The sequence below is a fragment of the Phoxinus phoxinus genome (genome assembly GCF_949152265.1).
Source record: "Phoxinus phoxinus genome assembly, chromosome: 14".
In the NCBI taxonomy this organism is placed as follows: domain Eukaryota; kingdom Metazoa; phylum Chordata; class Actinopteri; order Cypriniformes; family Leuciscidae; genus Phoxinus; species Phoxinus phoxinus.
Window position 1 is genome coordinate 28412221 of NC_136889.1, and position 26093 is coordinate 28438313.

At 37.5% G+C, this 26093-nt stretch overlaps 1 protein-coding gene across 3 annotated transcripts in view; it reads left to right on the plus strand.

Moving 5' to 3' along the window:
- The window catches only part of pde10a (phosphodiesterase 10A), a 93555-nt gene that overhangs the window by 61582 nt on the left and 5880 nt on the right, over nt 1–26093 (plus strand). Inside the window, exons 4-21 of one of the 3 annotated variants that reach the window (XM_079635728.1) lie at nt 2843–2963; nt 5346–5395; nt 6202–6342; nt 9387–9542; nt 10535–10585; nt 11580–11638; nt 12252–12303; nt 13252–13394; nt 15044–15136; nt 15913–16099; nt 18995–19137; nt 19620–19703; nt 20356–20506; nt 22405–22560; nt 23970–24142; nt 25101–25212; nt 25378–25458; nt 25692–25780. In XM_079635728.1, the coding sequence (XP_079491854.1) occupies nt 2843–2963; nt 5346–5395; nt 6202–6342; nt 9387–9542; nt 10535–10585; nt 11580–11638; nt 12252–12303; nt 13252–13394; nt 15044–15136; nt 15913–16099; nt 18995–19137; nt 19620–19703; nt 20356–20506; nt 22405–22560; nt 23970–24142; nt 25101–25212; nt 25378–25458; nt 25692–25780 (2042 nt within the window). Of the gene's footprint in view, nt 1–2839; nt 2964–5345; nt 5396–6201; nt 6343–9386; nt 9543–10534; nt 10586–11579; nt 11639–12251; nt 12304–13251; nt 13395–15043; nt 15137–15912; nt 16100–18994; nt 19138–19619; nt 19704–20355; nt 20507–22404; nt 22561–23969; nt 24143–24497; nt 24610–25100; nt 25214–25377; nt 25459–25691; nt 25781–26093 lie in introns of those variants that run through there. The other 2 variants (XM_079635727.1, XM_079635729.1) reach the window with 2 other exon arrangements.

The following is a 26093-nucleotide window of genomic DNA, read 5'->3' on the forward strand; positions in this document are numbered from 1 at the left end:
TTCATGCCAAAATAGGACGGTTATCAGGGGAGAAGCGCTCCTGGAACACTTCATTGAAAGTTTCTGCTAATAATCACTATAAGCAACACACACACACACACACACACACACACACACACACACACACACACACACACACACACACACACACACAGCTTTTAAATATGAAAGTGTCTGTTGTATGAAAAATGACATTGAGAACACAAACCCTGTGACAGATTTAAATGAGCAGAGGCAATGAGCTGTTAATGAGATCATTGCCACTTTAATGGGCTGGGGTTAGGGTTAGGAGCACACACACACACTGTGATTTAGTGGCCCGCTGATTTAGGGGACAGAGATGAAGAAATTAAACGGGGCCGGTGGAGAGGGACAGGAATAGCTGAACAAGGACTTTTTGGAGAAGGACAGCGGGGACGTCGCCTGTCCTCAGTGCGTCACATGTTCATGTTCATAAACAGGATGTGTAGGGAGACGTTCCCGTGGGGGAGCACCTCACACACCCCTCGTCCACCGGCCCACTCTGACCTTTCACACGGGGACAGAAATAGACATTCTTGTTTGGGCCTGCCGTTCACTCCTCCTGATTTGGATGTTAAAATTGGATTTGGAACTAATTTCTGTATTATACAAGTTTTTCATATTTCATGTGCATATCGTGAGAGAAAAGTCTCATTATTGGATGTTCATGATTATACACTGCCTTCTAAGGTGAGAATGTTTTGGCCTAAATGTAAAAAGCGGTCCCATAATGCACTGCAATAATTTCAGTGAAAAAATCAGTAACACTTTACTTGAAGAGGTGTGCATAAGACTGACATGACACCTTCATAATCATGATATGACACTTGTCATGAATATGAAGGAGATGTAATGCATGTTTATGACAACTGTCATTAAGTGTCATTCGCTCAATTATGACATTTTTTTATGCAAATATGACGTTGTTTGAGATGTCTTTGTTTTGACAACTTGACATTACCAAGACGACATAAATTGTCATAAATATGTCATAAACATGACATAGCAGATTAATTATCAAACTTAAGAAACCACTTAGCTTTGTTAACATTACATTAAACTGTCAGGTGGTTAGTTTTGACATTGGCTGTCATGCGGCCATTATAACGGTCATGAATCTTTTTCTTGACCTCAACTACAGTGGTACAAATTGAATTTGTCATTAAACTGTCATGTAATGACATTAAGTAGATTCTTAACTACTGAAACTAAGTAGTTTCTTAAGTTTGATAATTAATTTGTCAAGTTTGATAATTCATTATTGATAATTGATAATTAATCTGCTGTGGAATGTTTATGATATATATACATGAAATGTTATGTTGTCTTGGTAATATCAAGTTGTCATTACCAAGACACTGACAGGTTATAATGTATTGGTTTTGTTTATGTCAAGTTGTCATAACAAAGACTCTCAAACAATGTCATATTTGCATTACAAATGTCATAATTGAGCAGATGACACTTACTGACAGTTGTCATAAACATGCATAATCCCTGTAACGTCATGATTATGAAGGTGTTATGTCAGTCTTATGCACACCCCTTCAAGTAAAGTGTTACCCAAAAATCCACCCAGAATGGAGGACAAAGCTAGTCTGATTAAATGGTGGACTGTTTTGCACAGTATTTTTATTTTTATGTTGTTACCGAATCCAAAATGCTAAATTGATTTTAATGGTAAATTGACTCTCCTGTGTGTCTGGCTAAATCTGAGCTACTCTCATACCTTTCATTTCATTTAGTGGAACATCCAATAATGTTCAACTTTTAGCACAAAAAATTATTATTATACTAACATTCAAAAGTTTGGGGTTAAAAATGTAATTAATTAACAGAAATTAATACTTTTATTCAGCAAGAATGCATTAAATAGACTAAAAATTACAGTAAAGTCTGTTTCAATTAAACGCTGTTCTTTTGAACGTTCTATTTGTAAAGTTACTGTTTTCTATTTTAATATATATATATATATATATATATATATATTATATGTAATATATATGTAATTTACTCAAGTGATGAAAAAGCTGAATTTTCTATGTCAATCAATGTCACTTGATCAGCATATTAGAATGATTTCTGATTCAGCTTTCCCATCATAGGAATAAATTACATTTGAATATGCATTAAAATATAAATATATGTTTTTTTTTAATTGTAATAATACAATACAATAATTTTTATCAAATAAATGCAGCCTTGGTGAGCATAGGATACTTTTTTTAGTCTTTTTTTAGGACGGGAGGCCTCCTTCCATTTACCTCTATACAGATAAAACGTTATCGGGATTCCGGTTCGCGTGGCTACGCAGACGCACCGATTTCTGAATGATACATTTTTAAGGCCTCACAAGTAGTTTGTTGAGAGTTGATTTGTGAAGGACTACACGCCTGCTCACATATATATTCAAACGTGCATACCTATCGACCGAACACGTGATGCGCATGTGCGCGCCGTCTGTGTTTTCGCGGGTTTTGAGGTTTGCGCAGAGAAAACGGATAATCGTTTGCACCTTCAAACCTATTTCAGGGAGTGTGTTCTCGAGACACCAGGCACTTTTTGTGCGGATGGGCGGCCGGAGCCCGTCAAGGGTTTTCTGTTAGAACGGTGTCGTGTTAGCGGCCCTTAAGTTAATGACTAATGATCTGCGCAACTTCCCTGTTACGCCCTGAAATACTTTGAAACAATCCATACTGTTAAAAGCGCTATATAAATGAAGGCTTGACTTGACTTACATTTTTGAGGAGTAGGGTACTTCTGGCTATAGTGTGTAGTATACAGTGCATGTGCATGTGAATGTGTGTCTTGTGTCCAGCAGTACCAGGACACGAATATGCAGAGCGTCGTATATGAGCTCAACAGCTACATGGAGCAGCGGCTGGACACTGGAGGAGACAACAAACTACTGCTCTATGAGTTGTGCAACATCATCAAAACAGGTCAGGGTCTTTCTGTCTCATCCACACACACACAAACACTCACGGAGCCCAAATTATCCACGTTAGCCACTTAGGATTATGATTAGTTCACTTCAGAATTAAAATTTTATGATAATTAACTAATTCATAATTAATATCTAAGATGTTCATATCTGTCTTTCTTTCAGTTGAAAAGAAATTAAGTTTTTTTTTTTTAGGAAAACATTCCAGGACTTTTCTCCATATAGTGGACTTCAATGGGGTCCAACAGTTTAAAGGTCTAAATTGCAGGTTCAATGCAGCTTCAAAGGACTCTACATGATCCCAGCCGAGGAATGAGGGTCTTATCTACCCAAACGATTGGTAATTTAAAAAAAAAAAAAAAAATTAATATATATATTTTTTATCCACAAATACCTACCACGTAATTTCAACGTGATTACGTAATGCGTGGCGCATCACAGCAAGTGCAAGACGAGCATTTGTGGTTAAAAAGTATATAAATGTTTTTTGTTTAGAAAATGGCTGATCGTTTGGCTAGATAAGACCCTCATTCCTCGGCTGGGATCGTGTAGAGTCCTTTGAAGCTGCATTGAAACTGCAATTTAGACCTTCAACCCATTGGACCCCATTGAAGTCCACTATATGGAGAAAAACCCTGGAATGTTTTCCTCAAAAACCTTTTCGAATGAAGAAAGAAAGACATGAACATCTTGGATGATGTGGCATGAGTAAATCTGATGTAAACTAATCCTTTAACTGTTCTTATTAATATCATAAAATATTATAGTTAAAATGTTACAAAAAAAATGTACCAACTGACACACTTGGAGACGAACATAATATATTAGAATTAGGCACCAACAATAACAAGTTAAAGCATTCACACGGTCCTCATAAACAACATAAACAAGAACCGTGAACGCAACGTAGCTGCCAGTAGAGAGCCTTACAGATGAAGGTGTAGTGAATCCAGGTTAAAAGGTCTAAGTATGGGTGTTCCCCATCTCTCTCCACCACACACACGCTGGTCGAGCGCTCAACCTGTCACTTCCCATCCACCCACGCTTCATCTGCATGCTGAAGCACTGCAGAGCGCTGGGATTCAGTCCGGCCCCCCGCACGTCTCACGCACGTCCCCCTGAAAGCGTGTGCGCACCGGTTCCAGAAATTAACAAATTTTTCTATTACGGATCAATATTTGGATATATATTTTCAGGGGCATTTTGCACCTTAATGAGGTACCATCGTTGTTTTTCAACTCTATAACAGTATATACAGTTCTATGCATAAGTTTAGACACCCATGCTAAAGTTGCCTAAAAAGAGGAATAAAAAAAATCATCTTTTGGAAGTTAATCTTAATGCCTCAATAAAAAAATGAGGGAAAATCCAACCTTTAAGAACACCAATTTTCTTTGTGAATGAATAATGTATCGTAAATAAATAAATGTTCTTCCTCAAAATACAGGGTGCATAAGATGGTTTTATTTCAGTTTATTAAGTTGCATATAAATTCTAAAAATGCACATAAAAACATACTCAATTGAGGCAGATAAAAAAAATTATCTGATAAGAAGACATGCGCATAATCTACAGTTTTACCGAATAAATCCGCAACATACGAAACAAAAAACTCACGTGACTTTGCCTCAGAGGATGTGATTGGATAACTGGACTAACCAGCGGATCAGTTTAATTGCACAGCTTCTCACATGTTGGTTTGATCATTCTGAAATGCCTGAGCCAAAGTCTGTAATCAGAAAGATTTGGTTTAATTCCCTCCTAAAAGCGTCTCACATACAGTAATTGCGTTCCCAAATACCAGGCATCCGAACGCGAGATAACATGATAGCTTTTATTGCGTTTCATCTGGTGAGACGCAAGTCATTTCTGATGTAGGATAAAGGAGACACAGTGGCTTCCCTGATTGCAGCAGCTTCCGGTTTTCATTAGAGATATTTTGCGGCAATTTCCCAGGAAGTGATGATTTTGTACTCTTGAACACATGGGATTGAAACGATGCTTTATTCTCAAATGTTGTATGCGATATTCCAATTTCGAATGGAAAGATGGCTAATGTGAAATAAGTGATAAAGCTTTCAGATTAGAAGACTAGAAGACTTTAACTGTTTTTAATACTTTCACTGGTAATTTGTTCCCTTTTTCCATTCTTTTGGTTCCTTGGAATACTTGGAACTTCTTCAAAAGCAAGAATCATTATATCTGTTAAAAACATTAGCCATATGTATTAGCACTTTGCTGTCTTTTCCCCCTAGAAATGCCATGCTGAATCTCTGGGCCCATTTTTGTCCAGTTAAATTCTTTAGGAATGTCTAAAACATCATGATACAATACATCACCCTGTTTTTTTTTTTATGTGTGTGTGTGTGTGTTTTCACAGCCACAAAAGCTGATGGATTTGCACTTTACTTCCTTGGAGAATGCAACAATGTAAGTATTTTCAGTTCTGGTTGAGTTGATACATGTTTAAAAATGTTTAGTGGATGTTGACATTAATAAATATACTCAAACTCAAGTGAAAAGCCATTGATTTAAGAAAGGATGTAAATCTTTTAGGGACCATTTAAAAAACTATTTTAGATTCTTTTAAAAGGCCTTTTTTTCCCCTAGATGCTTAAATTAAACTAGGAACAATCTATATTTTGTCAACAAAACTAATATCTAAGCACTGAAGCATTAGAGGTCTTAAGATCATGAGAAACATAAACTCAGCCAATTGAGTTCAAACCTTTGATTGGTCATGTGCATGTTCTGTTTGTCTCAAAATGGCCTGGAATTTCTATAGCATTAAAATACTTGAGAACCCTGCTATGTTCATTTCCTCTCTTTTATCCACTTGAGTGGTTTTGCTTGGATGACTAGTATTGTGGCCAATCAGATAACTAAGTTTGAAAGGGCTTCTCTTTTGCCTAATCGGTCTTATTCTGTGGAAAGTAATGAATGGATACACCAATCAATTGTGTTTTTATTTGTAATAATTTCCCTGCTATGTTAATTTAATCATTATATAACTGTCAGCTTTAGTGGCTACAGCTAGTCTTAAGTTTAAATGTAATTGTTTTCCATCTTATGAAAGTATTGTTAACAGTTTTAGGCCAATGTTGAAGCCTATTTTAGCCAGGATAGGAATATATAAGTTTTTTTAAAGTACAGACAAATATTATAGTTACAGTGACGAATCAAGACATTTTCCTTAACGTCATGTTGTTTTGTTGATGTTGCTTTCCCTGTCACAGAGTTTATGTTTGTTCTCTCCAACGGGGGCAAAAGAGGGGCTTCCTGGGCTCATCCCCTCTGGTCCCATCACGTTTGGGACCACCATCGCCGCTCACGTTGCAAAGACACGCAAGACACTACTTGTAGATGACATCATGGGGGTGAGCCACATGCTGTTTTCACTCATTTCCAAGATCCTCAAAATAATTTGACAGTATTTGCACATATATTTCTAACTGCTATTTCTACTATTTTAGCAAATATATATTTTATTAAATTACCTAAAGTGGATGTGAAATGTGTCGCTACTCTGTAATGTCACAACCAGTTTGTCATACACTGGGAGCAATTAAACTGTGCACCATCTTAAATGTTCAATAACATGGACCATTCAGCTGTGAGCTTCAGACTTTGCATGACAAAATAACAAAATAGTTATTTTAGAGCAGTGTTTCTCAAATGTGGGGTCGCAAGACCCTTTTGAGTGGGAGTGAGTAGTCAAAGAAACAACCAAAAATTCTAATGGGAGATTTTTTTTGAAAGATTTGCATGAAAGCTGTTGACTTTTCTGCAAAGACTTTGCTCTTCTGTTAGACAAGACTGTTTTGTGCCAGTATAGAAGGCCAAACATGCCAAAATCTGCTTCAAAGTTTTTCCTCTCTCACTACCCATGGAGTGGTCGGGGGGTTCGTGGGGATTCCCCAGGGGGAGTTTGCAGTTTAGTTCTGGTTAGGAAGTTACTCTTATCCAGCACTTGTGAGACCACAGCAGTTCTGGTTGCTGTGCCTTGTAGTGCTGCTGGACAGGCCGCCTCTGCCCTGCATGCGATGGCCGCCCTGCAAGTCTACCAGGCCAAAGCACTCATTGCACAAGGGCAGTTCTGAGCCAGGGTTGATGGAGGAACTGACCTTGATAAAAGTCCCCTCGGTCAAATAATGTCCACCTTGGTGGTCCAGAAGCACCCTCTGCCTAGACCTTGCAGAGATTGCGAGATGTCGACAAAGTGCACTTTCTCAATGCTCCTATCTCACAAGGTGGCCTTTTGAGAAATAAAAACACTCGGCAAAACAACACCGCTGAGACGGGCGCCCCGGAGATGGCGGGAGCTCCTCTTTCCCGGAGGAGTTCCCCACCTGGCGCACCCTGCATGGAGTTCCTCCAGCACTTTCGGCAGTCAGACACGGTGGAGGTGTCCGACGTTAGGTGGAGCACTCTTGTGTATGTCCAGAAGGCCAGCCCCTGTGCTAGGATTTGTGCCCATGTGTTGTGATTCCCTTACGGGTGATCCCATGTGTATTCTTGCATGGTACGGGTTCACTATTGGCGAGCTTGTGCTGGAAGGGGCAGCATTTGTGGCGTTTTGTTAGGGATCCCAATTTGTCAATTCACGTCTCACGTAATCAAACGTGGCTGACTGATAGGGAACGTATAGGTTAATAATGTGACCTCCATTCCCTGAAGGAGGGAAAGGAGAGACGTTACGTCCCGTTGCCACAATTGCTGTAGCACCGCTGAACAGCCGGGACACACCGTCTTGGCTCCTCGGCGCAAAACTTAACTGAGCGAGTGCATCCACGCTTTCATTCATACTCGCAATGGCCGGGCATGGTTCGCGATGCAAATCTCGCTCACCAATGTCCATTGGCTAGATTTGTTTACACTCAACGGTGATTGGGGTCTCAGGGGATATCCCAATTCGTCAGTTTACGTCTGACGTAATGTCTCCGTTCCCTCTTTCAGGGAACGGGGGTTACATTAGTAACCTTGACATTTTTTTCAATTTATAAGTAAAATAAAGCCTGTGTGGTAAACATAACTTGAGGATACTTTGACGTTTTGTTCTAGAACGTACATTACACACAGACATACCAAAAACTTTTCAAGCAGTTATGTTTTTTTGTGAAAACGCATGTTTCTAATAAGTAGATAAGACAGCTTGGGGTGTGTGCAGTTTACATTATAGAACAAAACATGTAAGTCTCGTCAAATTCTGTTTACCACAGGCTTTATTTCACTCATAAATTGAAAAACCCCAATGGGAAAATCTCAAAGGGACCAGCGGGTTCTGACGTCATCCCTGCATCCCTGGAATTTGACATACAGTAGTTATTTAAAGCAAGCTTGTAGTCATTTCAATACTACATTAAAAAAAATTATAGAAAAAAATGTATACGTTTACAATATTTGTTAAAAAAAAAAAAAAAAAGTGGCTGCTGAAGCTCTACAGTTTGTAAAAACTAAAAATAGCATGTTCGTGAACTGATGGACTGTGTTATAATGTGCCCAATTGAATGCTTCCAGTATAGCAGGGTTTCTGTGAGTCTTAAAAAGTCTTAATTCACCCTTACACACATTAAATTGGCCTTAAAACGGTCTTAAATCAGAGCAGAAAGTCTTAAATTCATGGCATTAAATGTTGCATGCTTTGCAAAAAAATATATTTTTTTTTCTCAGTATTTGTGTCCTGTTTTCAAATATCTAAACAAGTTTAAATTAAGGTAAATTTACTTGAGATGCAAATGTAAAATGAAGTCTTGAGGAAATTGAACAAACTTAAGTGAGTTTATGCTTAAAACAAGAACAAATATCCATCAAAACGTTGTACTGGAAAGCAAGACAGAAATGCTGAAGAAGAACACTTATTAGCAGTGTGATCAGAAGGTGCAGTAAAACTTATTTCCACATGGTAACACTTTACAATAAGGTTCATTAGTTTACTTTAGTTAACTATCTTAGTTAACATGAAATAAACAATACTTCTTCAGCATTTATTACTCTTAGTTAATATTAATTTTAACATTTACTGATACGTTATTAAAATCCAAAGTTGGATTTGTTAACATTAGTTAATGCACTGTGAACTAACATGAACAAACAATGAACAGCTCTATTTTTTATTGACTAACATTAACAAAGATTATTAAATACTGTAACAAATGTATTGCTCATTGTTAACTAATGTTAACTAATGAACCTGATTATAAAGTGTTACCATTTACAATTATACTTAACGTATACATTTACACTGAAAACATATTGATGTATTGTGTTACCTTCACTTTATTACTTAACATTTCTTAACTTGGTCTTAAAAAGGTCTTAAAAACAAGTTTTAAAATGTACCTTCATACCTTCAATTTTAGATAAACAGACTGAATTGACTGACTGATGATTGATTTCCCTGTTTGCTGTTTTTTTCCTGTAGGATGAGAGATTCCCTCATGGCACAGGGCAGGACTCAGGGATCCGTGTACATTCTGTTTTGTGTCTACCCATCCTCACCGCCATCGGAGACCTCATCGCTATCCTGGAGCTGCACCGTCACTTGGGCAGAGAGCCCTTCAACCTCAGCCACCAGGAGGTACTCTAAGGGAGAAAGTGCTGGTATTTTTTACATGTCTAGACTAGTGCCCATGTGGCTCTGCTCTCAGCTCTTTTAGCCGGGCTGCGCTTTTTCTTCCGGACTATTTAAGGATTTTTTTTAGGTTGCTTTCGGTGTAATGTCAAACATCTGGGGGGTGCCTCAATTACAACATTTAATATTTTGACAATTTCTAATTTCATAGTAGTGTAAAAAAAAAAAAAAAATGGACTGAGACTGAGTCCGAGTCTGAACTTTCAATCGATTTATTTCAGATAAACCAGACCCTTAATTGCACAAACTGTAAAAATAAAAGATAAACTGTAATTGGTCGCTTCACATGTTGGTCAGACAGTCTCTTCCTGTTTAAAGGAACATTTACTGTCACATTTACTGTTGTTTGGTGAAATACAGGGATTTCAATAGGAATCCCCGCGATTTGGAATTTCGTGTGAGGGACAAAAGATTTCCCAACGCAAATTTTACAAAGGGTTCAGGGTTTCCCCAAAGGGTTCAGGGTTTCCCCATGTTGACCAACAGAAAGCTACTTGGTTTGAAAGTGACTTCTGTGGTGGCTGTGGATTTTACATTGCTACACTATTAACAATACACAATGGACCTTTTTTCAGCAAAATTATGCTGTGATTTCAGTTATTTTAAATGGGTGGTCCTATCGTGTTCAATAAAAGTTTCAATATGGGCCAGACCTTATGCCATCTAGCAATTTACAGTACATCAAAGTAAATTACATTATAAACGGTTTGGTTAGTTCCTTTAGTTCTGTTGTGTCATTTCATAGTTTGATGACTTTATTGTTATTGGAAAAAAGGGGATGGCCAACTTCCAGCCCTACAGTAAAATTCAAAAAATAATAACACTTAATGTGTAATTGTATTCATATTTTGGCTAACAAGACATTCAACTGAGCGAGGCGCACAGATCTATGAAGTTCTGCCTATTGCATCTTTGGCTAAGTGTAACATGTTTTTTAGGTTGCAACAGCAAATTTGGCCTGGGCATCTGTAGCCATACACCAAGTTCAGGTGAGTACGTTTGAGAAAAAACAATGCATTGATTAAACCTCGCTTGCTTGACAGTTCTGTTGCATTAGCTTTTTGATTTGGTTGTACACGTGTGTTTTGGTTTCTGTAATCCACTGTGTACATGGATCAGCTGGGCCCAGTGTAAGCAACCAGACCACACATTTAAACACTCTCGTCTCAGGAGGCGCAATTAATGACAATGCAGTCTTGTTTGTACTTAAACGAGTGCACGACGTGAATGACAACACTCTGGGCTTTAATGTCCCTGTGCATCACAGAGCTCTCTGGGAGTAAGTAACTCTCTCTGTGGGACACGCATCTTCTCAGAAGTTAGGGAACCATCAGAACAATGTGCCGATGAGCATAGTAGACAAGGAAGACCATAAGTAACACATTTGAATGAAAGGGCTTATAGGAATGGATCATTAAGAAATTAAATTGAATCATTATTTAATTTAATTCTGAATAATTTTACGCAGCTCTTTTCCAACAGTTCTTAGTGGCTATCTGTAATTCTCCAAAAAGTTCTCCTTTTAGTGTTCTACATGAAAAAATAACATCATATGGGTTAGGCATGAAGGTGAGTAAATGATGACTGAATTTTTATTTTTAGGTGAACTATTTCTTTAGGGTGTGTTCATCCAAAAATGGCCATTCTTGTCATTTCTTGTCATCATCTAACCCTCTAGCCGAATTATGTATGATTTTTTTTTTTTTTCTATGTAGGACAAAAGGCATTTTATAGAAAAAAAGAGCAAGTAGATGGAGAATGAGGCAGTGAAGTGCTATTATCAGATTTTATTATTACAGTGAAGTGCTATTATCAGATTATAGATCAAAACATTCTCAAAAGATTGATGACTGGTGATCAACATCATGAGTTATGCATGTAATTCACTTAGAGAATCATTTCTTAGAAGACAGAAATATAGTTTCGGACACCGACTTGGGGTGATTGCCATCTTCAAACTTCTGGTTCCTCTTTTGTTGGCAGGTCTGCAGAGGTCTCGCCAAACAGACGGAACTCAACGACTTTCTCCTAGATGTGTCAAAGTAAGCGAGTTTATGCCTAGAAGTGAGTATTGGTGGAATCTCATGAAATGTGTGTTTAGTTACATCAGGATGACTGATTGGATGGAGTGCATGCACACTTGGTTTTGTTTGATAACCAATTTTTCTATAAGATTGAAATGTTTGAAAACCACCAAACTGATCCCAAACCAGTCCGAATGTAACCCACCTGGCCAAACCAATTTTCACCCTCACAATCAAATTCAAAACCACCCAATCTGGCAACACTGGTTCAAAAATGTTTTTTTTAATGCTCTTTTTAGAACCATTAAAGACTTTTTGCATTGTGGCAATATTTTCATGAACCTTAGGTATTACAGTAATGAGTAGGAAATATGTTTAATTACCATGCAAAAAAATTCTTAATCCTAAAAATAAATCTTAATTTTAAACCCTTCCAGGATCCTTTTGAATTTTTGAATGTTTTCTTGAGATTCCTCCAAGACCTTCTCCATACTGTTGAAATAGTTCAATGTTTATTGGCTTTTAACATTATAATAAATAGCCAATGTTGTAAAAAAATTAATAAACATGCATTTGTGTCATACTGTCCCTGTAAAATGACAGGTGTTTCCCCCTTTTCAATTTCAAACAGAACGTACTTTGACAACATAGTGGCAATAGATTCTCTACTTGAACATATCATGGTGAGTAGGTTTTCCCTCTCTCTGTAGGGTCACATGCTTGGTCATGAGGACAAACATGCTGTTCTTCTGTCGCTCATCTGTGTCACCATCATCGCCAAAGAGATTTGCTATGAAAGACCTTCTCTCATTTGTTTGCCATGTTCTGCGATAACCCCCACAAGTCACTGCTCACCCCACCAGCCTTGGGCTTGTTGTTAAATGTTCTTTTTCTCATTTACTCACATGTTTGAGTTCACTAGGTCTCACTTGCACACACACTAAACGCAAATATTCCTACAATCCAAGTATCAGACCACTGGCCCCCTCATGTCTCTGTCATGTTGAGCAAAACAGCACGGGAAGTGATTCAAATAGGTCAGGGAGAGGACAGGCATCTCTCGGAGCTCTTGGCTTCCCTCTCAGGGACTAATTCAAATATTACCTCCGGTTTTGGAAGCATGTCCTTGGAAATATTGAAGTAGTTAAACGTCTTTCTTAGTTTCAAGAGATTTCTCACTTGTCAGCAGTTTCATAAAGCAGAAGTTTATCTTGGAGGGGATGAGACGCAATGTGTGACCAAGTTGTGAAATCCAGAGGGAAGAACAAGTTCCTCAGTTTCTAGTTTCACATAGACACATGTATATAATCAGAAATCAGAGTTTTTCATAATGCAGATATATACTCTTACATTTTAATAACTGCAAATGAGATGTACACTTGATATTAACACATATAAGATTTAATCAAGAGTCACTGATACATTTAAAAACAAATATATTATCCATTAACAAGGCTGACAGTAGATCAATATGAATAACAAAAAGTATGCTTATCGATACTGATGAACTCACTGCAGATGAACCACACTGTAATAATGCTGTTAAAATGAATTCTTCAACAAATGTGTTGAAACATGTTTGCGTTGTGGAGAAATGTCATTAAGGAAATGCCTGTTTATTTGTGTTTCAGATATATGCAAAAAACCTGGTTAATGCGGACAGATGTGCGCTTTTCCAGGTGGATCACAATAACAAAGAGCTGTACTCTGACTTGTTTGATATCGGGGAGGAGAATGAAGGGAAGCCCGTCTTTAGGAAAACCAAAGAGATTAGGTGAGCACCCACAGTTCCTCACCCAGTCATGTTGGATTCTTTACCTCCTCGTAAAGCAGTTGAATTGATTGAGTTGAGTTGGAGATTAAAGAAGTTGCACATAGTCACAAAATGTAGAATTGTAGAACTGACTGTTGACAGTAAATCTGTATATTATCAGGCTGTTCGATGACGGGCAGTGTGGCATCAACATGTACGTCATTCAGTATACTTTATTCAGAGTAATGAATGAGACATTCCCTTGTTAAAAAGAGGTGTGCTTAATTATTGTATTTAATTATTGTAAGGATTGAATGTACACTTGTAGCGTCCAGCCATGGCCAAACTTATTTTAGGAATTTAGTATTTTGCAAAGTTTGCTGCTTTAGTTGTTGTGCTGATGATTCACATTGTTTCTAGATTATTGTGCAGACTGATCAGATGCTTTTTAAACTTCACTGGCCAATTTTTGTTATTACAAAATCAAAATTTTAATGTTTTTTGCCCCTGCCATAAAATTACCACATAATTTCACTAATCATATCTTCAGCACATGGGAAAGTGTGAGCAAGTTCTAGTCGGGTGAAATCCCTCCATCACTCTGATAGAATTATAAGAGCAGACTGATTGCCATAAAGGAGGGTAGTTCTTCCAATCATTGTGTTCTTGAGTTAGCAATGGTTACCTTCGAAGTAAGACGTGCAGCCATCACACTTTGCGTCAAAATGGAAAAGAATTTGGACAACAGCCTGGTGTTAAGAAGGGCAGCAAGGAAGTCTCTTCTCTCCAAAAAAACCCATCAAGGACAGACTGTAATTCTGCAGGAAGTACAAGGATAAAGCAGAAGACTGGTGCAAAGTTATTTTCTCTGATGAAGCCCTCTTCTGACTGTTTGCGAGATCTGGAAAATTGATTGTCCGGAGACTTTGGGACAGCCATTAAAAGTTTGGATCCTTGGCCAGGCAACTCCCCGGATCTTAACCCCATAGAGAACCTGTGGTCCTGTGGTTCCAAGCAAAAGTCCACAAACTGTGATCAACTTCGAGCACTAATAAGGCAAGAATGTAGCGCTATCAGCCAGGATTCAGCTCAAAAGCTGATCTCCAGCTCGCCAGAGCCAATTGCAGAGGTCATGGAGAAAGCTCAATGTTTGCTCTTTGCACAAATTGAATGTTGTTGCCAATGAAAGCATTTAAAACGTATGAAATGCTTATCATTGTTTTTCAGTATACAGTACCTAGAAACGTGAAAAATACTGAAGTAGCAAACTTTGCAAAACACAAACTTTGTCACTGAGAATACTTTTGGCCACGAGTGTACTTCAATCTTAAAAGTATATTTAAAAAAACTGTACTTGCAGATTATATAATATTAATGGAATAAAAGGCCTTAAAGATAGTACACTCTCTTATGACTATGTTTCTTAACACCCTTAAGTACACTTTTCATAATGCACTTTGTAAAAATTGTCAAATTAAAAGTTTTACTTTAAAGGTACATTTTAAATCATTATGGTTGAATAATATGTTATGCTTTAAATAAATATACTTGACGTGTTGACTAACATACTTAAACAAATGCAAAGTGTTTTCATGAGATTCACTCTTGAATATCTGAGACTAAGCATACATCATTTATATTGGTAACTGAACTTGAACACTCACCCCCAGGTTTTCTATAGAGAAAGGAATAGCTGGTCAGGTGGCACGGACAGGAGAAGTTTTGAATATTCCGGATGCCTATGCAGACCCCCGTTTCAACAGGTAATAAAGATTTTAATTTTCCATGTTAAACATCAGAGATTACTTTAAGCCACTTTGTTAAATAAACAGACTCTACAATTGGTAGTTAACGCTCGATGAATGACTAAAGTAACATAATACACAGTTTTGCACTGACATGTTGTCTGAGGTCTTAGACAACTGTTGGAATTGTAAAGTTACAGTATCATGGCAATGATCCAGGTTTTGTTCATGATTATTAATTAGCAGGGTGAATCTCACAAAGCCCGTCATATGTCAAGAAAGAAAGAAAGAAAGAAAGAAAGAAAGAAAGAAAGAAAGAAAGAAAGAAAGAAAGAAAGAAAGAAAGAAAGAAAGAAAGAAAGAAAGAAAGAAAGAAAGAAAGAAAGAAAGAAAGAAAGAGAGAAAGAAAGAAAGAAAGAAAGAGAAACTTGGTGAAACAATCTCATTCTCATTACACTAATGTGGAAGTCATAATATATTATTTAAATATTTATGCATCATGGTTTGTTGTACTGACAATATAATATAGTATAGTCCTGAAATAATATGAATGTATTGAGTTGGACATATGGACACACAGTGGTCTGTGGTTCTGTGTGTTAAAGTGGACATGTCAGATGAAAGGGGCTTCTGGATTTGTGTAAATCTGGAATAAGATGATTATGCTAAGACCAGATGAGCCAGCGCTAGAACCCGTTGTGTGTTTAACTCAATCCCGTACTCAATCATATACAAGCAGCACTATGGGTGTTCAGCTCTGTGCATGTGTGTGTCGTCTGTTCTGCTTTTCACAGAGAAGTAGATCTCTACACTGGCTACACGACGCGGAATATCCTGTGCATGCCCATAGTCAGCCGCGGGACTGTGATTGGTGTTGTACAAATGGTGAACAAGCTGGGAGGAAGTGCCTTCACTAAAACTGATGAGAACAACTTTAAGATGTTCGCCGTCTTCTGTGCTTTGGCCTTACACTGTGCAAATGTAAGTGCGCAGACATGTAGCATGACCTGGAGTCTAATAAAACATCTGTCGGCAATAACATCACACCTCTTAGAGAATGGGAACGTTTGGAAGAAACAGGCTCAGGACTGTCAGCCACTCGGCCCTCTGTGGGGTCACTCACGAGTCTCGTCTCATAGCAGATTGTAAAATGACTAAAGCTTGTTAATATTTATGTTAGTATTATTTTTATTTAGACAGAATTCGACACCTCAAATGTTATGCCAGGGATTTATTTTACTCTTTATCTGATTTATTAGAGGCAGTAGCTGTTTTTGGCACGAAGGGGGTCTCGCCCAGGGTGTAATTCTATGTAGAACCGCCACTAGGGCTGTAACGATTAATCGCGATTAATCAAAATTCAAAATAAAAGTTTGTGTTTACATAATAAATGTGTGTGTATTGTGTATAATTATTTTGTATATATAAATACACACACATGCATGTATATATTTAATAAAAATGTGTTATTTATATATAAAATAGTTCTATTTATATATAATATAAATCCTATAAAAATATATATGCAGTATATAAATGCAAATATTTCTCAAATATATACATGCATGTGTATGTATTTATATATACAAAATAATTATACACAATACACACACATATATTATGTAAACACAAACTTTTATTTTGAATTTTGATTAATCGCGATTAATCGTTACAGCCCTAACCGCCACTGATTAAATTATTAGAGTGAAAGATGTGGAAAATTGTGGTCGACCGATATATTGCCAAGGCTGAACTTTTTCATTGTTTAATTTTCAGCATTGGCCGATTTTATTTTTCTTTGGCTGTTGAGTCGATGTGATAAAGACTTTTATTTTGACAGCGTTGAGAAGGCCTGGGGCCTCATTTATAACCGTTGCGTACGCACAAAACAGGCCCTGAAAGAGGCGTACGCCACTTCCGACGCATAAGTTGTGATTTATAAAAACAAACTTGACGGGAAAATGTGCGCACCTGCACGCAAACTCTGACCCAAGCGTACGACCGTTTTGGAGACGGAGCAGTTTGGCGACACCGATGGTGAGCTGGAGTTAAATGTCTTTTTGGTCACTTTTAGACAGAAAATCGAAATAAAATTATACATATACAGAAAGATAATACAAATATAATTTCACTCACCAAGCCTATCACTTGAAGCAAATATCCACATCTTAAATGTTTTTAAAAAAGCGCGTTGGGCCGTTTACTGAAACTGACGCATATCTAACGGCAGATGAAGTAAAACTGTAAATCTTCATTATGAGTCCTAATCATAAATAGGCTACAGTTTATATAAAACAATGATTTAAACTATGTTTTATTTCTGATATAAACATTTAGATTAAATATGCCACTCTCATTAACGGAGTTAAACACTTAAACTACATGACATTTAGGCCTACTGAAAAGTAAAAAAAAAATATATATATATATATTTAATAAATAGCCTATAAATATTTGTTGTGGATGTAATGCTTTTGAACACTTTTCTTTGGCATGCTGTGTTTTAATGTTTCAACTACAGAGATAATTGCTTCTCATGATAGCAGATTGTGCAAATATAATGCACAACAAGGTCTATCTGTTTCCATTAAAAATATAAATCAATTAAAAAGACTATTTGGTCAGTGGAAAAGATTGAGAAAAACTTTCTCTGAAATGTATTTTACACTATTTGATTTATTTATTCAAAAACAAGGCAAGGATAGGCTACTAAATTATTTGTATTAATGTAATGTGACGGCACATCCGTATTTCATATTTTCCTAATGTCTTGTACCGTTAAACATGTTAAACATGTTATCACGTGGATGAATAATCATATGCAAATAATATGCAGATGAGGATATGCATAGTAAAACTAGGCGTTGTAAATATGGTTATTTCGGGGAGGAGACGCATGTGCGCACAATCTTCCGCTGAGTGGGATTTATAAAGTGAATCCTGCGCAGGTTCTGGCACACGCACGGTTTTATAAGTCTGAATATTTTTTTGCGCACGCCATTTTTGGCTTTTGGGCGCACGTACACTTTTAGTAAGGATCCTACGCACAGTTTTATAAATGAGGCCCCTTAGCATCAGAGCTTCCATTCTCCATCTTCATTTTAATAATGATAAATTCTAATAAATTATTGGACAAAACTGTAGGTACAAAAAATAATTATAGAGTTTACTTTTTTTATTATTAGTGATAGAAAGGCAAACGCTAAAATACTTTCCTATCTGATTGACAGTCTTGCACCATAAATAATGTATGAAAACTCTGTGTTTGTACAGTAGCGCTCCTTTGCTTCATGGTTCAGCTTCAGTAAAATTTATTTGTAAAGCGCTTTAACAATACAAATCATTTCAGAGATGCATTACAGAGGGCCGTACTGTTGTTATCCCTTATGCTTTAACATTAAGAAATTAGGGTGATTTGATTATATAACTATGTTGATTAAATACATTATCCACTGGCTGAGATAAAGCTATATTATATTTGGTATTTTATCTAGCAGACATTCCAGTGCCACTTTTTAGTTATAAAAAAATAAACTGCAAAAGTGAAATCAATTTGCTCTTGTGTGCGGTCCAATCAAAGTCGGTCACATGATTTCTATATGTATGAAATGTGATGAATATGTGCAGGCAGTTCTTAAAAAGTTTTAAAGTTTATCATTTATATCGGTCATTTGCCAGCCTGCTCTCTAATGTATTGACCATCAAAAAATGAATATCAGTCGACCACTACACTGAAAACACTGAACAGCCATAGCAGATTATAGAAAGATAGAAAGAAAGAAACCACAATATTTTCAGTGGGTTAGACTGTTTTGCATGTATATTTTGCATCTGCGTAAACACGTGGGGTGTGTGTGTGTGTGTGTTTGTGTGTAGATGTATCACCGGATAAGACACTCAGAGTGCATTTACCGGGTGACTATGGAGAAGCTTTCGTACCACAGCATCTGCACATCCGAGGAGTGGAAGACCCTCACACAACTCTCTCTCCCTGCTGTCATCTATAAAGAGATCGAACTGTGAGTTTACACTCTCATACATCCAAATCACTGCTGCATAATGGCTTTCAGTAATAAATCAGGTAAATAGCTGTAAAATAGGCTCTAAAAGCATTGGACTGAGCATTTGTGTTATATATTATGGTTAGGTGTGTGCTATAAATTACTAATAAATTCATTTTTCATATTAATTTGATCATATTTCTGTTGCTAAGGCAGTCAAGGTTGTATGTTACACTATAACACATAGCCACATGTTGCTTATTGTTTGTGTATTTTTATATCACAGATGTGTCAAGGTTTTAATACTTTATTTTCATTATAAATGATTAAAGTGTCGTCATGATCCACAGCAACTAAACGTGCATATTTGTTTGGTGTTGTTTTCATGCGTAGATAAGTCGGCATGATATACGAGTGCAGGATGTATTGAGCATTATTCTTGCTCATATTTCACCTGTCCAGATTTGAATTGCAAACAAACTGTCATATTTCTGTCTAAGGTTTCACTTTGACATTGCCCCTTTTGAGGAAATGTGGCCTGCAATATTTGTATACATGGTTCACAATTCTTGTGGGAAAAGCAGGTAAGAATGTGTTCATTTCTAAAAGCCCTGTGTATCTATCTATCTATCTATCTATCTATCTATCTATCTATCTATCTATCTATCTATCTATCTATCTATCTATCTATCTATCTATCTATCTATCTATCTATCTATCTATCTATCTATCTATCTATCTATCTATCTATCTGTCTATCTATCTGTCTGTCTGTCTGTCTGTCTGTCTGTCTCTGACTGAATGTCCATCCTTCCATCTTTACATACATACATACATATATACATACATACATACATACATGCATACATGCATACATACATACATACATACATACATACATACATACATACATTGTCTGTCTGTCTGTCTGTCTGTCTGTCTGTCTGTCTGTCTGTCTGTCTGTCTGTCTGTCTGTCTGTCTGTCTGTCTGTCTGTCTGTCTGTCTGTCTATTGAAAGATTGAAAGTCTGGGTCTGGGATCAGAGTAGAACGATACAATATATACATGAAAGGCATTTGAAAAAGTAGCAAAAATAAATTACCCTGATATACAAATATTTAAATCCGTTGTCTTAATAAAAAATAATTATTTTGGACATAAAAGTGTGCGTAGGTGAAGAAACACCCCGCTTACAAGGCAAACGTGTACAGTCACACTTTCTTTGTGCAATAACAGCTTTGAGCAGGAGAAACTGTGTCGCTTCACTATGTCAGTGCGGAAAAATTACAGACGAGTTCCATACCACAACTGGAAACACGCTGTGACGGTGGCACACTGCATGTACGCCATTCTGCAGAAAACCACCGGGATATTCACAGAGCTCGAGGTCAGTATCATTCTCATAATAGCACTTCTTACAGTGAACTTACAAAAGAATCATTTCACATCGAAGTTGTGTTGGGGAAGCTACTTTTGAAATGCTAAACCATGAGCTATTAACAAGAAGTTAGCCAAGGTAACTGCGGGGGTCCAGCAACCTTTAAAGTCATAGTAATCTTACTCTGTAATCTTACTCTACACTCACATGTCTGCCTTCCAGCATATCACTCAGGGCAAACGTCATATGATGCAATTAATATTCATGAACCAACTAGTGCCTGGCACAGTGTGCCGAACCGAGAAACAACAAAGACCTAATTGTTGACACAAATGCAATTGTGAGTGATGTTTATGGAAAATGTAGGTTTTATGCTTTGACATGATATCTCATATGAGTCCATCCATGGCAATCTGACATTTACTGTATAATGTGATTTTGAGAGGCTGATGAGACTTCTTAAGGGGACAATGTCTTTTAAAATATGTAACTAATGAAATAATTAATTATTCATTACAGTTTCTGGTGAAAAAAAACAACAATGAGGTGGCAGTATCTAATTTTACTATTAGGCCTAGTACTAGGAAAAATATAGAACACACTCATTTATAGTCAGAAACATAGTAAGGAACAAAAGCATTTAAAGCTGCAGTCTGTAGTTTTTTGGGGTTAAAAATTATAATACATATCCAGCCAGTGTTCAAACTATCTGCTTGCCTTAGCTCGATTCAAAACGGTAAGCTTGTAATAATGTGTTCAATTCCAGTGGTACTGGTGGATTTCCGCGGGAAATTCGAGAATGTCACTTCGTCATTTCGCCAGATCTGTCCACATAAAGAAGGAGTCTCGGCTAGCAGGCTATATTGCGTGTGAGGATGTTGGAGGAGGAGATTTATAGCCTTTTCTCACAGCACTTGATATAATTAAACTTATCAATTTGATGGCGGATCCAGAAAGGTTCAAACGACAATCACCAGTGACGACTGAAGATTCACCCGTTGTAAAATGCAAAAGACTTCGGAGTGGCTACAGAAAAAAAGAGACTGCAACCAGACCCATGCGAAAAAAAGGATAAGGACAAGGATATCGAAAGGGCATTAAATGTAGACACGCAATGCTGATGTTGTTAACATTAACAATTTGAGAATAAAGTATAATTTGCACGGTTTGGCGTGATATGATAAGCGATCGTCAGATTTAATCAGATTTACTGCAATGCTTTTTTCCCCTTAGTTGATCAGAACAAAAGTGGATGTTACTTGTTGTTCAAATTACATTTTCCGGTGAAAATTCTTATGTTGGTCATACTTCCAAAAAGTAGAATCTTTGATTCTGAATGACAGGATCCACACCGGCGCGGCGACTGACAGCGACACATTCTCCTCAAATCATTGGATTCATCCGCGCTGTGCCGTGCCGAGGCACAACTCACCTAAAGTTGATAATTCCGCGAATAACTGCAATTGCAGATTTTGAACAAAGATGGCGACAAAGAGGAAAAACTGCGGACTTGTCTGATGGAGAAAGTAACTTGTTACTGATAAAGCTGCCCTATTTAAAAAAAAACACACAAGTTACGGCCCGTTCACACCAAGCACGTTAACTTTAGAGCTTTAATAATAATTCTACTTCAATGAGAATAGCTATAATGACACGGAGGAATGATAACACTGGAATTTCAGAGCGATGATTTTTTCCAGTTCATGAAAGATAAAAACATTGACATTTAAAGAGCCTGAGCTTTTAAAGCTACGGATTACTACAGCACACACTTATAATAAGCAGAACATTATCACCTGTTGGTGTGGATGCTGGGGAAGTTATCTCTTTATAGTTATTGTTCTTGGTTTGAACGGGCCTTTACTGTTAGTAGCTCCATATAATAACTTTCTTGCTCGCTCACACAGAGGAAAGGCTTGCTGATAGCCTGCTTGTGTCACGACCTGGACCACCGTGGCTACAGTAACACTTATCTGCAGAAGTTTGACCATCCGCTGGCCGCCCTGTATTCCACATCCACGATGGAACAGCATCATTTTTCACAGACGGTGTCCATCCTGCAGGTAAAGCTCCTACACACTGTGCCAGCTCCGAACGATAGTCTCAAACATGCTCTGTGGTCGGACGGTCGTGCGGTTACACTCACTGTACAAGGCCAGTGCCCGCGAGCCAATTTTATATAAGTTTAACTGACATAGTCATTGAAGAATCTAAGGGAGTCTGTGTACTATGTCAGTTAAACTTATATAAAATTGGCTTGCGGGCACTGGCCTTGAATATGATCTCAGTGCTAGTTGTATCAAGCTACAGTCCTTACCAAATACTGTTATATCAGAGCAGAACTTGCTGGAACCACAAACTTTATTGTCTTTAAGGCAGGTGAACAGGGTAAAAAATATTATCTTGACTATACTGTTGTTTAAATACATTTAGAATTGCAAATATTTCGTTTGCATTACAAGTTTTATGTTTACATATGCAAATGAGGCATTATCTAATTAAAGGGGCTATGTGGAGTTTTCAGCGGCATCTAGCGGTGATGTTTTAGATTGCAACCAATACGTTTACAAGCGAGAGCTCGTGCGCATGCTTTTTTTTAATTATTTTTTTTTATGTGGAGTTTGTGTTGGAGTCTGTGTTGTGCTGGTCGTTTCTTAGTATTAGCAGACTCCATGTCATAAAGTTGCAGTGTCGTCGCTGTTGAGTGTAAAGTCAGTAGACGAGGCGAGAGGCTCGGGAGCGCGCATGCAGGTCTCCGTCACGTCACTGGATTTCGCGGCAAATCCGACCCGGAGCCTTCACATAGAAATAGGAATACTTGCTTTCAGAGGTAATAGCAAAACCCGCCAAGTGGATCATTTTATTGTGAGATTACAACCCCTTCACACACAGGCAATAAAAAATGGATTCATGTTAGTAGAAAAACTCCACATAGCACCTTTAAATATGCACTATTTTGCATACTTACACTAGATATAGCCAGGTTCGAAATTATTTCATTTTCTTGACATAGTCAATAGTTTTTACACAGGGGATTTTGGATATCTCTTTTATATCACTCCATAAATTAGAAAATATTGTCAACAGCCAGAAAAGGCTGGAATAAATGGAATAAAATATTCTCAGTAATAGGGCAGAGAGTTTGGAATACACTGCAAAAACAACTAGCTTAACTTTTATACATTTTAAGCATTATTAAAGTCAGTAATTAAATAAGGAGATTAGCAATAAAGCTCAACGTTAATTGCTCTAGATATATAGTGTTGACTTTTGTAAATCGAAAGTGCAATTCACCCTATAATCTCTATAATTTCAACTAAAAATGTATAAGAAATGTCCCATATTAAACTGAGCATTGTCTTTCCGTGTCTGTCGTCAGCCATCTCTTTGGTTTTGCTGCCACTCTCCAGCAGAGCCAGATGCCTCATACGTGGAGCTTTTGCTTTTTTATTGATCTCTTTTTTTCTCATAGCTGGAAGGGCACAATATTTTCTCCAACCTGACTTCCAGTGAGTATGAGCAGGTGCTGGAGATCATCAGGAAGGCCATCATTGCTACAGACCTCGCGCTGTACTTCGGCAACCGCAAGCAACTGGCTGAACTGCTGGCCACAGGGGCGCTGGACCTGAACAACCGTGCTCACAGGTTAGAGGTCGCACTTTTGCTTTTGTTATCACAGAACGCTTGGAAATCTTACCTCAACATCAGAGATATATTCAGGGAGCCACCGAAATAGTGTCATAAACTGTGCTTCGATTGGAATACTAACATGCTTGAGTGAATCTCACGGAAATGGTTGCACTTTATTTTAAGGTGATCGACTAATTACACAAATATGCACTGAGTAATATTAATTACCAACATATATACTACAAGGTTATGGTTTGGTTTAAGGGTAGTGGTTTGTAATTATGCATAATTTACTGTTATTACTATAGTAATGTGTAACTGTCACTTTGTAGACCTTAGTCAGGGTAACGCCATATTTCATTTCTGACAGGAATGAAAACAAGGCTGTAAGGGATGGATGTACAGTGGGTTCAATGGATTGTGCTATTTATTAACAACATGCAGAATATTATGGAAGGTTTTTCCACCACTGAATAAAAAAGGTAATTGTGACTCTTATCTCACAATTCAGACTTTTTTCCTCGCAGTTGCGAGTTTATATCTTGTAATTCTGACCCATTTTCTCAGAATTGTGAGAGATAAATCTCAAAATTCTCAGAATTTGACTCACAATAGTTAGTTTATAAAAAAAAGTCAGAATTATTAGACAAAAGTCAGAGTTGCGAGACATAAACTTGCAATTGCAAGAAAAAAGTCAGATTTGCGCATTTATATCCCCCAATTGAGAGTTTATATTCTGACATTATATCTCACAATTGTTATCTTTTTTTTATATATATATACCGTGGCGGAAACATCTTTCCAAAAGGCTAAATAAAACAGTTTTGAAAATTGTGAATTTTCTAGGACGTTCATACAGCGCATGTCATTGTAAAGACTGTATGTCTGTCCCTCGTAGCCTCGTTTTCATCGGCATAAAAAGCCTGATTTGATCCGTTTGATTAATTGCTGGTTGATTATTGGTCCACCACAGGGACCGTGTGATTGGTCTGATGATGACTGCCTGTGATCTCTGCTCTGTTACCAAACTATGGCCCGTCACACGAATCACAGCCAACGACATCTATGCTGAGTTCTGGGCTGAGGTAAACCATATCATTGTTATTGTTAACCAAACGGGAATCTTTTTGTAGTAACAATTATACTGTATGGAATAAAGTAAATCATTGTTCAGATCACTGTATTGCTTTGAGCAGTATGTCAAATTGCAGGCCATTCAGTGAAATTGTACTTCTTGTGTGTAATGACAGGGGGATGAAATGAAGAAGATTGGAATGCAGCCCATCCCAATGATGGACAGGGATAAAAAGCACGAGGTTCCCCAGGGACAGGTAAATGAGAACTTTCTGGCATTATCAAGCTCCTTAAAGGCCGCCTAGCAAAATGTTTATGTTCCTATCCCATGCTTTGGAACAGCCTGAACATTGGGGGTGTGCCTAAAATGTGGCCTATACTGTAGGAAGGCGGCGCATTGGGTCAGGTGTTATATTTAGTTGTAGAGTCAAGAAGCCTGTTTTTTTGTTGTTGTTTTTTACCTTAGTCCTGTTTTTACCCATGTATTCAGGTGGGATTTTACAACGCAGTGGCAGTTCCCTGTTACACCACCCTGTCAGAGCTGTTTCCCCCCTCCAGTCCTCTGCTTACGTCTTGCAGGTCAGTCACACACTCATAACAACGTTTGACAATACGTTTGATAATACACCATCTTCGTAAAGCACTTTTATTGAACAAATGAGACAAATATCTAAATCTGTTGGACAAAGCTAATATTATAAGACAGATGATGAGCCTTGTTCAAATCTGCTATAATCGCTATACATACACCTGTGACCGCACTTCAGTTACATTTTATATTAATGAGCCAAGTGGCCATGTTGGCAACCATAAATGGCCTACAAGCTGATTAACTATTTTCAGTGTTGCCAAGGTCTGCGGTTTTCACATGGAATTGGGCTACTTTTATACT